This window comes from Podarcis cretensis (assembly GCF_951804945.1).
Source record: "Podarcis cretensis genome assembly, chromosome: 5".
Lineage (NCBI taxonomy): Eukaryota > Metazoa > Chordata > Lepidosauria > Squamata > Lacertidae > Podarcis > Podarcis cretensis.
In genome coordinates, this window is record NC_137174.1 from 20138246 (window position 1) to 20154207 (window position 15962).

At 45.2% G+C, this 15962-nt stretch overlaps 1 protein-coding gene and 1 long non-coding RNA gene across 2 annotated transcripts in view; one reads left to right on the plus strand and one right to left on the minus strand.

The window, feature by feature from the left end:
• Window positions 1-15266, plus strand: part of LOC307216594 — a 37374-nt gene extending 22108 nt beyond the window's left edge. Inside the window, exon 2 of the long non-coding RNA XR_013839186.1 lies at window positions 14604-15266. This is a non-coding gene — a long non-coding RNA (uncharacterized lncRNA). The remainder of the gene's footprint in view (window positions 1-14603) is intronic.
• Window positions 1-15962, minus strand: part of LOC307216582 (uncharacterized protein) — a 115995-nt gene that overhangs the window by 37816 nt on the left and 62217 nt on the right. The window contains exons 3-5 of the mRNA XM_079977044.1: window positions 4507-4685; window positions 3041-3359; window positions 1717-1804 (exon numbers count right to left, since the gene is read on the minus strand). Coding sequence (XP_079833170.1) covers window positions 1717-1804; window positions 3041-3148 — 196 coding nt within the window. The 5' untranslated portion in view covers window positions 3149-3359; window positions 4507-4685. The remainder of the gene's footprint in view (window positions 1-1716; window positions 1805-3040; window positions 3360-4506; window positions 4686-15962) is intronic.

The following is a 15962-nucleotide window of genomic DNA, read 5'->3' on the forward strand; positions in this document are numbered from 1 at the left end:
TAATTAGAGAAATGTTGTTGTTGTTGTTTATAGACAGTGAATTAATAATCTTTTTTTAAAAAAGTTTCTGTTACCTTCGTTGTTGGTTGCCATCATGAAAAAACTCTTTCTCGCTCTCCCTGAATTTGTTTTGCCTTAAAAATGGACACTAACTCTCTCAGGTTCACTCTGCTATTTGCTGGGGGTTCAGTCTGAGCATTTATCTCCAGTGGGCGAACCCCACCCTTACTTCTCAGCCGATAAGAGGGAGTCACCTTTTCTTCCGTCATTTTGCTAAACTGAGTCAATCCCCTCCCTCCCTCCCTCCCTCCCTCCCTGGCCACCCCTTTGGCAATTGCCTCTTCGGCCGCCAGTAATAACCAATTGACTTTGATCTACTTTAGTCTGTGATTTCGTCCTTAGTCCTTGGTTTTAAGCAGTGGTTCCAACTTTAAACTGCTGTTGTTTCCAAGAAACAACAGATAGCTGACGTCGTTTATTGCATTTGAAATTGTATTCATTGCATGTGAAAAAGCAATAAAATACATTTTAAAAACCGGCGTTGATATGCTTAATATTTTGCTGCTGGCACGTTCTGACTTGGAGCATTATCCAATGCAGGCAACTGAAGAGAAGAGAATTCAGAAGTGAGGGGAGAGAGAGAGAGGACTTTCCGACGCCTGCTACACATTTTCTTTGCCAAGCCAGTGCAAGTAACTACCCCAGAACTGAATAAAGTGGGGTGTCCCACACCTGCATCGTACAAAAATCACACTTGCGGTCCAACCAAAGAACACGCCCCCCCCTTACCAGGTAGCACACACTTCCTATCTCAAACGGATAATAAATAAAAAATAAAAAAATTATTTATATCCCGCCCTCCCCAGCAGAAGCCGGGCTCAGGGCGGCTAACAACAATAAAACAGTACAACAGTACAACACAACACTCTAAAATCATTCTTTATAAAATTAATTCATATCAAACCAATGGCAACCATTGGGCCAGAGCTCCGCGAAGATTGCCAAAGGAGGGAGTCAGGCTGCGCCCTGGCCAAAGATACTCTCCTTTTTAAAAAGTTTTTGTTGTTGTTCTAAAAAGAAGCAAGTATAAATTATGTCATATCGACAAAGAAGCTTGGAACAACTTAATTCCAATACCCCTCATAGCATCCTCTATCGTCTAAATAGATTTGTACAGCGCCTTGGATGGAGGCAGTGGCAACGGCCAGGAAACGCATCAATTGCGAATAAGACGGTAAACATAACAGCGGTGGCAACCGAAGAAAGAAATCTAAGCTGAGTAAGCAAACTATATTTTATTAATAGACGATTAAATTTGCGTTCATTTTACGCTAGAAAAAAGCTTACCTTATTTTAAATACAGTGCATTGGATACGCAAGCGCAGATCTCATATGAAACCAATTAATCTTAAGATTCTGGGCGCCAAATCCCAGAGGGGCCACAGACCAGAATTAATCCACATTCTTAAACACTTTTATTCACACCAGTGACTTCGAGACGTGTGACAACCCAGAACAGAAATTCTAATCAAAATCTGATTTTTTAAATGTGGTGATCTGTCAGGGAACAACCCCATTGAAGATGGCAACAGTGGTTACCCATAACTCATTGCTAGTTGGGTGTTAAAATAGCAAACGGGGGGGGGGGGAGAGGCATAGAGATTCAGAACTATTTGTGGTAGAGGTAGAGAGGGAGGGGGATTATTTTGTGCTTACTCTGTTTATAAACACGGAGAGGGGAGGTCAGCAAACCTTTGAGATGTATTGCAAAACACGCAGCGTTCTTCCCATCTTCTTCCCACCACTGCCATGCAAAGGAAACAGCAATTTAGAAAGCAATTAGGATTGGAGTGGGGAAGTGGGAAAGGGATTAGTTGCGCCCCCCATCCCACCCTATGCATATAAGCATGTGATGCGTTATCAAAGATCTCAAGTTCAGATAATTCAGAAAAGGGCAAGCTGAGTGATCAAGTGGATGGAACAATGAGGAAAGGTTGGAGCATTGGGGACTTTTTGGTTTAGAGAAAAATAGAATAAGAGGTGGCATGACAGAAATTTATAAAATTTAGCATTGCATGGAGAAAGTGGATAGAGAAAAATTTCTCTCCCACTAAACTACACTTTTAAAAACTACAATCCTAAAATCATTGAACTTTTCCCCCTTGCAGTTTGCCTTTTTTTGTTACATTTTTAATGGATGCTTATTGTTTTGATATATTGATGTAAACCACTTTGTGAGGTTCATTTCAAAAGCAGTACATAAGTAAATGAAATGTTAGGGACTGAGAGGGACGTATTTCTGACTAAATGGATCTGTCTTGATTTATAATGATTAAAAATCATGATCAACCAAAAATAAAAGGGAACAAAAAACTTATATGGATAGCATCACGGAGAGTATAAAACACCCAAGCTTCAATAAAGAATTAAACCATGTGGGTGAACCAAAAGGTCTTCACTAGATGATTTGGAGAAGAAGGCACCAGGATAGACTCCCTGAGGAGAGTGTTCCATAGCTGGGATACTACTGCCAATAAAGCTCTCTCTCCCTGATCGACACCCACTTCATCTCATTTCCGTTTGAAATATTAAAATTATTATATTACCCAAATACGTCCAATCTGACTGCGGGCAATGTGTTATGCCTGCAGATATCAGAAAAAGTGGAACTGTGTCGACATTTGCTTCAACAGCTCAATGCATATTTTGAAAGAGCAATCTTTAAATAACCATCTAATCTCTTTAAATACCCATAACTCTTCCATTCATTAAGTTTGCCCAAAAATTCTTTTCACCATAAGTTATTTTACCAGAAATCATACTTCAATGTGGGTGCTCTTTGGAACGACCTGTAATTAATTAATTAATTAATTAATGTGTGTGAGTGTGTTAATCTGCAGGTTGTTAGACAGTAACTTTGTGGTTTCTGAAACCCATTGAGAATACGTTATTTTTCAGAAAGTGTAGCCTTGTTGAAGAAAAGTATAGTGGAAATTTGATTAAACAAAAGAGTGCTGGAACAGAGAGATAGCAGACACACCATTCTTTGAAGGGCTTTATACTCTAGCTGCAGTTTTCTGCTGTTGCGGGGCACACTCTCCCGGTTGCGTGTTGTTGAGAGGTGGCTGCCACAACCCTGCTCCTCCATAGCTTCCAGCGTATTGAAAGTTCTGTGGCTGGTAAGATTGTTGCGAGTGAATATTTTCGCTGCTTCCTGGACTGCTTCTTGGGCTGCTGTCCAGGCTGCTTCTTGGACGGGTTCTCTCACTGTGGCTATAAGGAGCTGCAGCCTGGTTCCCGATCCTTATCCTGGAACCTATCCTCTTTGGTGTTCTGGCTCGTCGGTTTTGAAACCAAATCTGAACAGAAGAAAGGAGAGAACCAAATGCCCATTATTTCCAAACGGGGTAGGTCATAATTTCACTTTCAGGTACAACAACCAAACAAAGATTAGTGTATTACAGTGGGAGAACCTATGTTGACTTGTTTTGTATTGTGCTATTTGGCTGTATTTTGTTCTGCAGTATCAGAAAAAGCCACCTTTAAAAGCTGCACAAGTGTACAGTTCCACAAGACTCGCTTTACTGAAGTATACCTGTGGATGTGAGCTTCATCTGTAAGAAATTGTCAGGCGTTTGTTAATGCCAAGTGGATGCCTGCATACAAGACGTAACATCTCTGTTTGCATTTGTGCTGGAAGGCAACACTTTATGCCTGGCAATTGTTTTAAACATTCAGTAAATTTAGTAACAGGAATCTTAAATGGCTCACTCAGAAGACCTACCCATTTTTTGTGCCCTGTTTGGGGTTTTCTGCCTCAGCCTCCCAAGTGTCCTGGGGGTAATGGACTAGGCAGGGAAGTATATTTATATATTTTCTAAATGCCAATTTCTCCGTAGGAGAGATCTAAGTACTTGCTCAACTTTTGCCAGAAAAAGCAATGCAGCTTAACTCGTTTTAGTCTCCCCAGTGCAAGCTGCTTGTGGCTGCAGTCCTCTGCACATTACCTTTTGGGAGTTAGTGTTAACTGGATCAGGCTGCAAAGGCAGCCTATAAAACCAGATTTAATGTACTTTTAGCACTAAGCCCATCCATTGCAGAAATTAGATTTCTAAGCTGGGTCCGCGAATTTTCTTTTTAAACGATTTAAAGTCAGAATCTGCATCAAATGAATGTGTGCTGTGCATAAATTTACTGGGAAGGAAAAGGAAGCCTTAATCAGGAACCAGGATTTCTGAACAAGTTTGTGCACAATTTCTCCCTAAATTTGAAAAGGAGGGAGCAAAACCCACCCACCCTTTATAATAAGCCTTTACATCCACGATACAACACCCTCCCCCCCCCAAAAAAAAACAAGAAAGAGGAAGTTAGCTCTTGAACACGGCGCCTTTCGCGATAAGCTGAGAGGCACCGGGTGAACTAAGGCCTTCGACTACGCAAGGATTATTCCGAGCGTTTCAAATTGTTCCAGTATGTGCGGTTTAGGGAGGTATTGGGAGCCCCCACCATCCCGATTCTTATGTGCACACGATCTTCTTCGACTCCGATGCACCTCGCCAGCGCCTCCCTAGTCCCGTATCCGGGGTACCGGTTCTCTTCAAAGGACTTTTTTAGGAGCTCGACGTGAGATGGGCTGAAAACGGTCATTTTTCTCCTATCTCCTCCGACTTTGGGGTAGCCTCCTCCTGAGAAAAGAAAGAGGCAAATCTGAAGGAAGCGCTCGGCTTAAACAGAAGCGACGCTTGCAGATCTTCCTCCCGACTTGGAAAGCTCAGGGCTGCATCGCCTGCCTTTGCCCGGGAGCAAGTCCCCCAGAATCGGGCGCTGCCTGAGGTTCCGCTGCGTAAAACGACCCCCGGCTTCAGTGGCAATTCTTTCAACCGCCCCGCTGACCACCCACCCGGCCGAGCGCAGAAGGGCAAAGCCTTCCCTTTTTACAGGAAGGCTTTTGTACCTGACATTCAAATCCACGTACTTTGTGGCCTTTAAATAAACCTCCGGTTGCTCGGAGCAAGGCTTGAATGAAAACAGACCATAGAATTTTAGGTAATACGTTTACGCTCTTATTTCTATGCTTGCCATCGTTTTCCGCAGCTGATCCTAACCACGTTTATTGGGAAATTTAATCCCGTTTATGTGAAAGGGATTTAACAGTCAGAAAGTGTGTGTGTAAATGCTTCATGCAGTAAAATGCACTAAATGCTTCATGCTTACAAGTAAAATACGTGCAAACCAATCTTGCGAAATGTTTCCAACCGAAGACATTTGAGCCCCTGTGTAATCCCTCCCTGGCTACCACAAATGGGTCTTTCCTATACCCTGATCCTGACCCAGAAACAGAAACAACCTTCCTTTATAAAAACCATCGTTTATGAAACCCTTAATTTATATAAATCATTTGAGCAATTTTTTAAAGACAAGTGAACTAAAAATCCTTTTAACAATCCTCTATTCTTACCTCGCTGTCTTCCAACAAACCTGCTTTTCGTTTGCAAAGTCCCCTTGCTCCCCAAGGCCCGCTCCAGGTTTCTGGAGTTCGGCGCCTTTATAGCCCCTCCTGGCTGCCCATTGGCCGGCGCGTTTTCCTTGGAGAGAAGCGCTCCAATGGGGATGCGGCTTTTGGGGAGGAGCGAGTTTCAAGTTCAATTTTCAAGCGCTGCTTGACCAATCTAGATGGGCTGGAGCGCACCCTTCTCTTAGCACCACCCTTTGGCAAAACTGGAAAATAGCCCCATAGTTGCCTCCGATCCTCAAAGGAACTGAAAACGTTCTGAAACCTTCCAGCTCATACAATGAATGTTCCCAGTCCCTGGCAGTTTGTTAATCAAGAATGGTTCCCTGTTGGTACATTCTTTGTTATTTTTGCATAAGAAAATTAACACAAGGGACCCTTTTTATGTGTAGATGCCACCCAGGGCAGGCGATAACGCTGCAGTCTTTCCTCATCCACACCAGATGACACACCACCTAGTACCTTTCCTTTCACTAAGATTTAGCAGTCTCTCCTGCGTAATGATGCCCTCAGTTCTCCACTACTCAACTCTTTCCCTCATTCAGAGAGATGGATGTCGGGAAATAAATCCCGCACCTTCCACTCCCAGAGAGGCGTGCCTGGCATCACTTTGATGTTTTTGTATGTGTCAGGTGAAGACATTTAGATCTACTTGCAGCTAGTCGTCCTTATTGCAGGTTTTATCCTCCAACCTTAGCTTTTTGATCTCAGTTGGGTGTTGTTTTAATCTTACCTTTTATCTATTGTATTACATTTATCTCTCTCTCCAGAGCTGTTCTAGCATCTAGATTCCAGTATTTTGCCTATGTTAAACAGAGAGCAGCTTGGAATCAGGGGCTGATCTCCTATGAAACCAATGAATCTTAAGATTCTGGGCACCTAATCTCAGAGGGATTTAGTTCACAAGCATATACATTTTTATTCACAGCAGTGTGTTTGACACGTGAGACAACCCAGAACAGATATTCTAATCAAAATCTGATTTTTTAAATGTGGTGGTCTGTTGAAGAAGACAACAGTGGTTACCCAGAACTCATTACCAGTTGTGAAGGGGACCCCAGAACAGCTCAAGCTACAGGGCCCCTAAAATGTAGGTCTGTCACTGCTTGGGACTGATGTTGGGATAACTGTAACAGATGTTGGGATAACTGATGCGCATTGCCATTCAAATGGAGTGTATGTGCCATTGCATGTGACAAATTATGTGGGATGGGGCTTTCCTGGGACCCCCCCTATTTTATTCAAGTTGGCACCCCAGATAATGCCTCGCCTGGCATCACTTTAATGTTTTTGTATGTGTCAGGTGTGTTTATAAACACAGGGAGGGGAGGTCAGAAATCCTTTTTGATGTACTGCAAAACACCACGCGTTCTTCCCACTACTGCCATGCAAAGGAAACAGCAATTTAGAAAGCAATTAGGACTGGGGTGGGGTGGGAAAGTGATTAATTGCTTCCCCCATCCCACCCTATGCATACAAGCATGTGATGACTCTTCCATTCATTAAGTTTGCCTAAACATTCTTTTCACCATAAGTTTATCAGAAATCATACTTCAATGTGGGTGCTCTTTGGAACGAGTGTAATTAATTAATGTGTGTGAGTGTGTTAATCTGCAGGTTGTTAGACAGTAACTTTGTGGTTTCTGAAGCCAATTGTGTATAGGTTGTTTTTCGGAAAGTGTAGCCTTCTTGAAGAAAAGTATAGTGGTAATTTGATTAAACAAAAGAGTGCTGGAACAGAGACATAGCAGACACAGCATTCTTGGAAGGGCTTTAGAGTCTAGCTGCAGTTTTTAAACAAATGCCCACCAAAAGTCAGCATTTGGACAGCAGCCTAGGCAGGCATTCAGGTCAGCTAAATACGGTGAGAAGTATTATATTTCTATTTTAATTACAGTAATTGTTTTTAAGTTGCCTTTGGCCATTTGTTGATTTATTTCATTAAATGTATACCCCATTTGATAGTAAACCACTTGGCAGTTTTTTGTTTTACAAACAGATAAAATAATAAAATTGATGGGGGTTTGGAATCAACCATACTTCCAAACATAAGGATGAATATTACCTTAAATTAGCACAGACCCATTGAATAATAATAATAATAATAATAATAATAATAATAATAATAATTTATTATTTGTACCCCGCCCATCTGGCTGGGTTTCCCCAGCCACTCTGGGTGGCTTTCAACAAAGATGAAAAATACACTAAAATGTCACATATTAAAAACTTCCCTGAACAGGGCTGCCTTCAGATGTCTTCTGAATGTCAGGTAGTTGTTTATCGCTTTGACATCTGATGGGAGGGCGTTCCACAGGGCGGGCGCCACTACCGAGAAGGCCCTCTTCCTGGTTCCCTGTAACTTGGCCTCTCGCAGTGAGGGAATCGCCAGAAGGCCCTCGGAGCTAGACCTCAGTGTCCGGGCAGAACGATGGGGGAGGAGACGCTCCTTCAGATATACTGGACCAAGGCCGTTTAGGGCTTTAAAGGTCAGCACCAACACTTTGAATTGTGCTCGGAAACGCACTGGGAGCCAACGTAGGTCTTTCAAGACTGGTGTTATATGGTCTCGGCGGCTGCCCCCAGTCACCAGTCTAGCTGCCGCATTCTGGATTAGTTGTAGTTTCCGGGTCACCTTCAAAGGTAGCCCCACGTAGAGCACATTGCAGTAGTCCAAGCGGGAGATAACCAGAGCATGTACCACTCTGGGGAGGCAGTCCGCAGGCAGATAGGGTCTCAGCCTACGTACCAGATGGAGCTGGTAAACAGCTGCCCTGGATACAGATGGACAGCTGTGAGTCCAAAATGACTCCCAGGCTGCGCACCTGGTGTCCTCTTTTTCGACAGTGTCCTCTTTTTCGACAGTGCTGTGGTGGTCACCATTTAGTCTTCCTCCAATGAGTTCTGGGAGGCACCTACTGGGCTATGGGGTAGAAGTGGAAGTGAGGAAGATCCAGCTCCCAAGCAGAAGGCGGATTCAGGGCAGCCCAGCCGGTCCCCCCGCCCTGCGCTGAGCCTGGAGGGGCCAGAGGGGAGCAGAAGGATGAAAGAATGAAAGGAGCAGCACGGAAGGCGAGAGGGGGCAGCCTTCCTCAGAGGCCGGACATGTTAATGCACTTATCTCGCCTCACGGGTGGGTCCCGCCTGCGGGGTGGGGTGGGGCGGGGGGGGGGTCATTGTGTTAAGAGGGAGCGAAGAGGAGACCGAGGGGACGGGGGGGGGGGAGAAGCGGGGAGACCAGGGAGGAGGAGGAGGAGGGCGGCCGGTGTGACGTCACAGGGGAAGGCGTGGCCAAAGGGCGCCAAGGCAGGACAGGCGGGGGCGCATGCGCGGGGGCGGTTTGGGCGGGAAATGGCGCCAACCTGGATTCTATGAGGCGAAGCAAGAGGGAGTGGGGGATGGGCGGCCGTTGGGACGAGAAAGAGGAGCGGGAAGGACACACACACAACGCCCCCCCCCCGTTGCCCCAGCAAGACGTTCGTTATGGCGCTGATGCTGCGGGAACGTAATAAGGGAAGACAATGTTGAGAGGGAAGCCCTTCAGAGTTATCTCGTAGCCGCTCCCCAGGCGCCACCACAGGGCGCGGCGGCGCCATCTTCCCTCAGGCATATATATATTTGGCGGCGTATCTGCGTGTCGGCCTGAGGCAGGCAGGGTTCAAATCCCTGCACACACAAAAACACCACAATCTCTGCGCGCGCGCACACACACACACACACACCTTGTACACACACACAAAGTGTGTACTGCCGATCTAGGCTCCGAAGGGCGGTGTATAAATTCCGTAAATAAAAACCATGAGAACATAGCAACCCAGAACATTGAATTGTTTTTATTTGTAGGAGGACGAGGAAAGGAAAACCAGCAAACCAAGTTGCGGTATCAAATACATAGCTGCGTTTCAACCTATTACTACGTAGTCCTTTGGTCTGATCCATTGGGACTCTTATGTTTGCATGCGGCTGCCACCAACTTTAAGCATTATATTAACTAAGGAGCTCAATTTGATTAATGGGAAGTGGGACCACAAGACTGGATCTTCCTGACGTGGCACGCATTTCTGGCCCTGCCCTTTGGCCACATGTTGAATGCAGACTCCTGTAGTGAAGGGACAGGATACCCAAACCTGACTGTGTAGTCACCCCAACTAGGCCCCAAGACTTCCCAAATTCTTTCTTTGAGGATTCAGCAGCTAAATTGCATTAGCTAGAGCTGTATTTCTTTCTTTGAGGATGCAAACTTAAAATATGCATTAGCTTTTGCTGTATAACACAAAGTAGCTGAATGAACAAAGCCTTCTCCTCTTCTCAGTCTATGAAGGCGTAAAAGATGGCCTTGTCAGTGGCGCATCCAACTTATCTGACCAGGTTGCAACTATCCTAGTGCACTGACGCACAGACCCCGGGAATAGCGCCAGGAGTACAGAAACAATTTCTATTCATCATGAATGGAGAAACAATTTCTATTCATCATGAATGGAGATTGTTTCTGCAAACTTACATGTACAAGCTCATGAGGCTGGATTCCGGGGGGGCGGGGGGGGCGGGACCTAAAGAGAATATAGGCTGCCTGTTTCTACCCTTAAAGTGCTGCTTGCTGTGGTTGACCACGCAAGTGCCTTTCTGCTGCCTGGGAAGCAGAAATAAAAAACTCTTTCTCTGAACCATCCTGTGTTTGGCTCCTCCCTCCCCGGGAGCAATGCTCATCCTACCCATGGGAAAGGCCTGAAAGGCTACAGTAGGAATCCTGATTGTGCACAGTATCTATGCACATTTACCTGCTCATGCAAAGGTGTTTGAATTATAGCCATTGAAGGGTGATGGCCAGCAGCACAAGCCTGCTGGGATAGCTCAGTCAGTAGAGCATGAGGCTCTGAAACTCGAGGCTGTGGGTTTGAGCCCCACGTTGGGCAAATGATTCCTGCAACTGCAGGGGGTTGGACTTCCAAACTCTGCATTTCTATGTATATGTACCCTTATCACTTGAGAGTCGATGGGTCTTGTGATGAGAGACTATGGGAAGCCAAACAGAATGTTGTTTTATGAAGAACACAAGAACCTGCCTTTCTTTCTTGCTTTTGATAGAGGGAAGTTCTCACTATAATAAGGTTGGCAAACAATGATCCAAACAACTGAAAAAAGTTTAGAACTTTGCTTAGTTGGCATTGTTAAGTTAGAGCTCCTCCTGCTGGCCTTTCTGTGAACATGATCACAGTGATCAGGGTTGTCGATTAAGGCCATCATGCTTCTCGTCTACTGGTTCAGATTTAGTTCTCTGCTTATTTTATTTTTTTACTTTTTTCTCACACTGCTAGGTGTTGTTGCTGTTGCTGCAGTTGCTTCCAGTTACTAGTTGTATTTCATTATAACGACACCTGCTGTAGCATGCTAGCTAAGAGAGCAAGCTAAAAATCAGAAAGCCCCAGCTTTGACTGCTGCTTCTCTCATGCATTCACCGGGTGACCTTTGGCAATGCACTTTCCGTGCCCCCCACATCTACAGCATGGGGGATAATAATACTGATTTCCATTACAGGGCTGTTAAAGTTTACAACAATATAACGCTCATTTGAACACTAGAAAGCGCTATGCAAATGTTAAAGATTATTCCATTGTTTTTCAAATGGTTATGAGATGCCTTTAAATGCTGTAAAATGAATGGTAACGTTACAGGATTCGAGTATGTGAAATCTTGCACACAGTGTCTATGTGCAATACTTGGTGATCAAAATAAAGGTGGGGAAATACAGGAAGAAGGCTGGAAACAATGACAAAATGTCTTTATTGGAAAGAAAGCTGCAACACTCCCCAGCCACCAATTTAACCAACTAATTTGTATTGGAAATCTTCCGGGTGTTTCAGTAACATCATCTTCCTGCCCTAATCTCCATCGATTATTCTTTATTACCACACTGCAACACCCTTAATCTTGTCTCTGGCTTAATGCAAGCAGACTAGAACCAAGAAGTCCGGGATTTTGATAAATGCAGTGGAACCTCGGGTTATGTACTGTCCTCCTTACGAACGCTTTGGGTAATGAGCTCCACTAACCTGGAAGTAGGTTTCCTGGTAGCAAACTGTCAGGGAACTGCCATCGGAAGAGCAGGTGGTGGAAGGGCTCAAGGAGGTTAGGAGAGACTTAACAGCAGAGGAAGGAACCAGCAGGGGGAGAGAAGGAGCTCCGAGGGAAAGGGAGTCGGAAAGAGGGCTCTGGGACTCTTCCAGCGAAAACAGTGAGGAGGTTTCAGGACCTCCTATAGGGACACCCACACCTCGCCGGAAACTGTCACGCCGAGAGTCCAGAAGACGCGTTTCCGTTAAGGAGCTTTTATGTTGGAAGAGATTCCGCAAACGCCCACTGTCGGATTCTGCCAGCGACTGAGGGAGCCATGCTTAAGGGCTCCGCTAAAGACAGAGTTTTGCTAAGCTGAGCAAACCCTGAGGGACTAAGCTTTTACGCACAAGCAGCTCATCATCCCATCACACAAACTTTGCCCCAGGATATGAGTGGAAGTCGCATGCCGGCAGCAGCGGGAGGTCCCATTAGCGAAAGCATGCCTCAGGTTAAGAACGGTTTTGGGTTGAGAATGGACCTACAGAACGAATTAAGTTCAGTTCGTAACCAGAGGTACCACTGTGTATGGGTGGGGAGCCTATATTTGCCTACAGTTCCACACACCTCATGGAATGCAAGTCTAGAATTACCGTATTGGTCTGAATATAAGCCTCACTTTTCCCCCAAATTCTGACCGTGAAAAGTTGAAGTGCGGCTCATATTCGCAACCTTATAGTATGCAGCTCGGAGCGTGGGGCAAACAGCACCAGGAACACGGCAAAGCAGCACCCGCCCCATGCGTAGTCCCCCATCCTCTCCCCCAAGGCCGGGAAGGGAGAGAGCGCCCCCAGTATGCAGCCAGGAATGCAACAGTTCGGGTATTTCTTTTTTTCTCCGCCCCCCCCCCCTCTAATTTTTAAGGTGCAGCTTATATTCGAGACAATACGGTATCCTCTGGCGTTCCTGAATGGCCTTTGAATCTATCTGCCGTTGGAGGGAGGAGACTGAAAAGGCCCTACGTGCACTTGGCCTCCTCAATTTTTGGCTTAATGTGTATCCATGTCTACATGGAAATTTTGTGCCAATTAGAACAGGTACAGCAGGAAGTTCTCCTGTCACCCGCCTCCTCAACTGGCGTGACAAGCAGTTCCCGGGGGTGGGGCACGGTGAAAGATAGAGGAGCACGTGGATGGGAACAGTTGCCAGTGCCTTGTCTTCTACAGTATTGAGAAATGACAAGATCTCTTTCCTAGTGGGCAAAATGAGAGGGGACACCTCCATAGGCGAGTCCCTTCAGCTCATTATCATGTGGACGGCCCTGGGGGAAAAAACTGGCATGCCAGGAGCTGCTGAGGAGTTCCGTGTTCTCCCTCCAGAAAGGACGCCCATTCCCCTAGTTACCATCCCTCTTCCCATCGTCATCCCTTCCCCCTCTGGACTGGAAGCTCATCAAGGCTTGGATCTGTCAGAACATTAGAAGCTATAAACTGCCTGCTCCCAGGGCTTCCTACCCTTCTGTGAGGCAGCTGCCTCAGGCGACAAATTCTGAGGGGTGGAAAGAGGCCCAAAATGTCTGCCGTGTTTTCTGCCCTGCACTCCCTATGCTATTCTGCTGCCCTAGAGTGCAGTTGAGGACTCTGCCCCAGTGCTGAAAGTTCAATGACCAGCCTAATCTGATTTTGGGCAACTAATGGGGAAATGCGCAAAGCATGTCCTTTGCCCCAGCTAACAAAATGGCTTGCCCAAGTATCATCCTGCATATAACATTAAACCTTTTAATATGCATATTGCAAAATGTCCTTGTATGAAATGAATTCCTGCAGGCAGATGAAAAAGATGGCGATAACTTTCCTGTGCTGGTGCTGAGAGACTATGACATTCCGTTCCCAGAAGTTTATCTATCTTGACCTCTTCCCTCCCACTTTTTCACAGGCAAGTCAAGCCACATTTTTTCGGAGGACTTTCAAATATTTCTTTAGTCTGGTTTCCAAACATCTTTACTGCTATTTTTAATGCCTGGTGTGTGTGGTGTTAACCCTTTCTTATCTTTTTTACGCTTAATGTTGGCTTGAGGAGAGATTGTCCTTTACAGGGCGACTGTGAAACTCCATATATAAACTGACTGGGCATTCCGATGTGGACAATATGTTCTCAGGCCAGTTGCAAGCAAAGATAGATTCCTGCATATTCTCCAGCAAGGGCAATGCACAGTTTTGTCACATCACCCTTTGCCAACCCTCTGGGGGCAACATGCCAGTGGTGGGTATGGACAAAAGTGGGTGCGACCACCCTACACTGTCACACATGCACTCACACAAATAGCTCCCCCCTCCTCCTAGTCAAAAATCAATGCAGTCTTAGGGGAAGGGAGAGATTTGCTTGAGAGATCAGGGCAGACCTGTCTATACCCACTCTATAGGGCAGGGATGAGAATGTCTAATTCCCAATTTGGCAGATGGGCAAGGGTTAAATTCTGCCTCAAGTCAGACACTACAATGAGAGTAATCCAAAATGGTTGTGCCTGCTTTGGCAAGCCATTTGCTCTTAACACATCTGTAGTGTGAATGCAAGAACAACATGTTTCTGTATGTATGCACATGCACACTTGTACAAATTATCTGGCCGTGTTCCTGGGATGCCCAAGTGCATTTCCTCACCAACTCCTTAGCATTCCTGCTGCAAACAGAGGGAACTGAGGAAAGAACCCAATATGATGACACACAAAAGCAGGTACAGTGGTACCTCGGGTTACATATGCTTCGGGTTACATACGCTTCAGGTTACAGAGTCCACTAACCCAGAAATATTGCTTCAGGTTAAGAACTTTGCTTCAGGATGAGAACAGAAATTGTGCTCCGGCGGCGCGGCGACAGCAGGAGGCCCCATTAGCTAAAGTGGTGCTTCAGGTTAAGAACAGTTTCAGGTTAAGTACGGACCTCCGAAACGAATTAAGTACTTAAACCGAGGTACCACTGTATTGTTGAGTCAACCCCTTCATCCTATTAAGGCCTGGTTATTGTTCAAAATTTCCTAGAAGGTGGTTGGGGAAACCCAGGCTGCATTAGAAATCCTTAGGGGGCCCTATACTTTGTGTTTTGGCACCCCTGCTTTAAGGATGTGAAACCACCACCACCCCATCCTTTGTAACAATTTCAGGGCACACATTATATTTTAGAAAGAATGATTAGCTTTATTCAAGGCCAGCAGTGAGACAACTCTCGGAAATTATCAGCTCAAAATGCAGCATTATACCAATTAAGCACCCTATCTTAGGACACATTTTTATCACAAGATGCAACAGTCAAACAGCTCACCATGTTTCCCTTCGAGTATTAACAGTATAAAGAACAGCAGAAGCTACCTTTAATCATCCAGACAATAGCCAGGTAAAACGTAATGTGTTAAAGAGGTGATTCTTAATACAACAAGCATGATGGAATATGCAGGGTGTTCAAGCACAAAGGCAAAATGCTGAGCTAAAACTATGAGCAGCAGTGTTCTTAAGAGCTGCCTAAAAATAAATCCAAATGAGATACAGAGTTTGAAAGACATTATAGGGCACTTCAGCAGAAATCATCAAGAGAATTAAAAGTCCAAACCAAAGGCAAAAACTATGGTCTAATGTGGCAGAGAGTCCCAACCTTTATATATTTGCTCAGGCACAGAATCAGCGGACCTGTCTCCTGCACCAACATAACAATGGCATGCACTACAGTAAAAATCCACTGCACTAATACAAAATGCTAAAATGTTGGTGGGGTGGAGGGGTTTATTCAAGCTCTGTGCTGGTGCCCTTTGCTTCTCACCCTAGTTCTGCCCCTGAGCTTATACTAGTGAAAAGTCTCTCTAGAGAGGGTAAAATCTTGTAAACCACTTCACCCTGCCAAGCAATGCCATGCCAGGGAAAAACTGCACCAGTAATTTTCCTTTCTCAGATCTGGGTGGTGGCACTGCATAAGATGTAGGTACTAAACATGTAGATACTAAACACGTTGGCCAACACATCTATGAATTATACACCCACTCATCTGAAACTAGTAGATCTGCTTTGATGTATTTCTTGGGGGGGGCATCTCCCCTAAAGAATTTAAGGGATGTTATATAAAACTACCTTTTAACAGCACGTTGGATCTCTGAGAAAGAAAACTGCCCCAGTGGGGTTTCTTGGTCTTGACTGCAGTTCTTATGTGGTCACAGCTTTCTCTCTCACAGCCTTTTGCATTTCAAGAAAAGCTTGTGCCATGCCCAAGAGTTCAGTGCCACAGTTATTAACTAAAGTGCTTTGCAATGCATGCAGGTTGTTAAGAGAGCAGCAAGAAAACATAAGAGCAAAACCTGCTGGTAGACCATTATAAATCAGAGGGGTGGTGGCAGAGTTTGTGGAGAAAGATTGCAT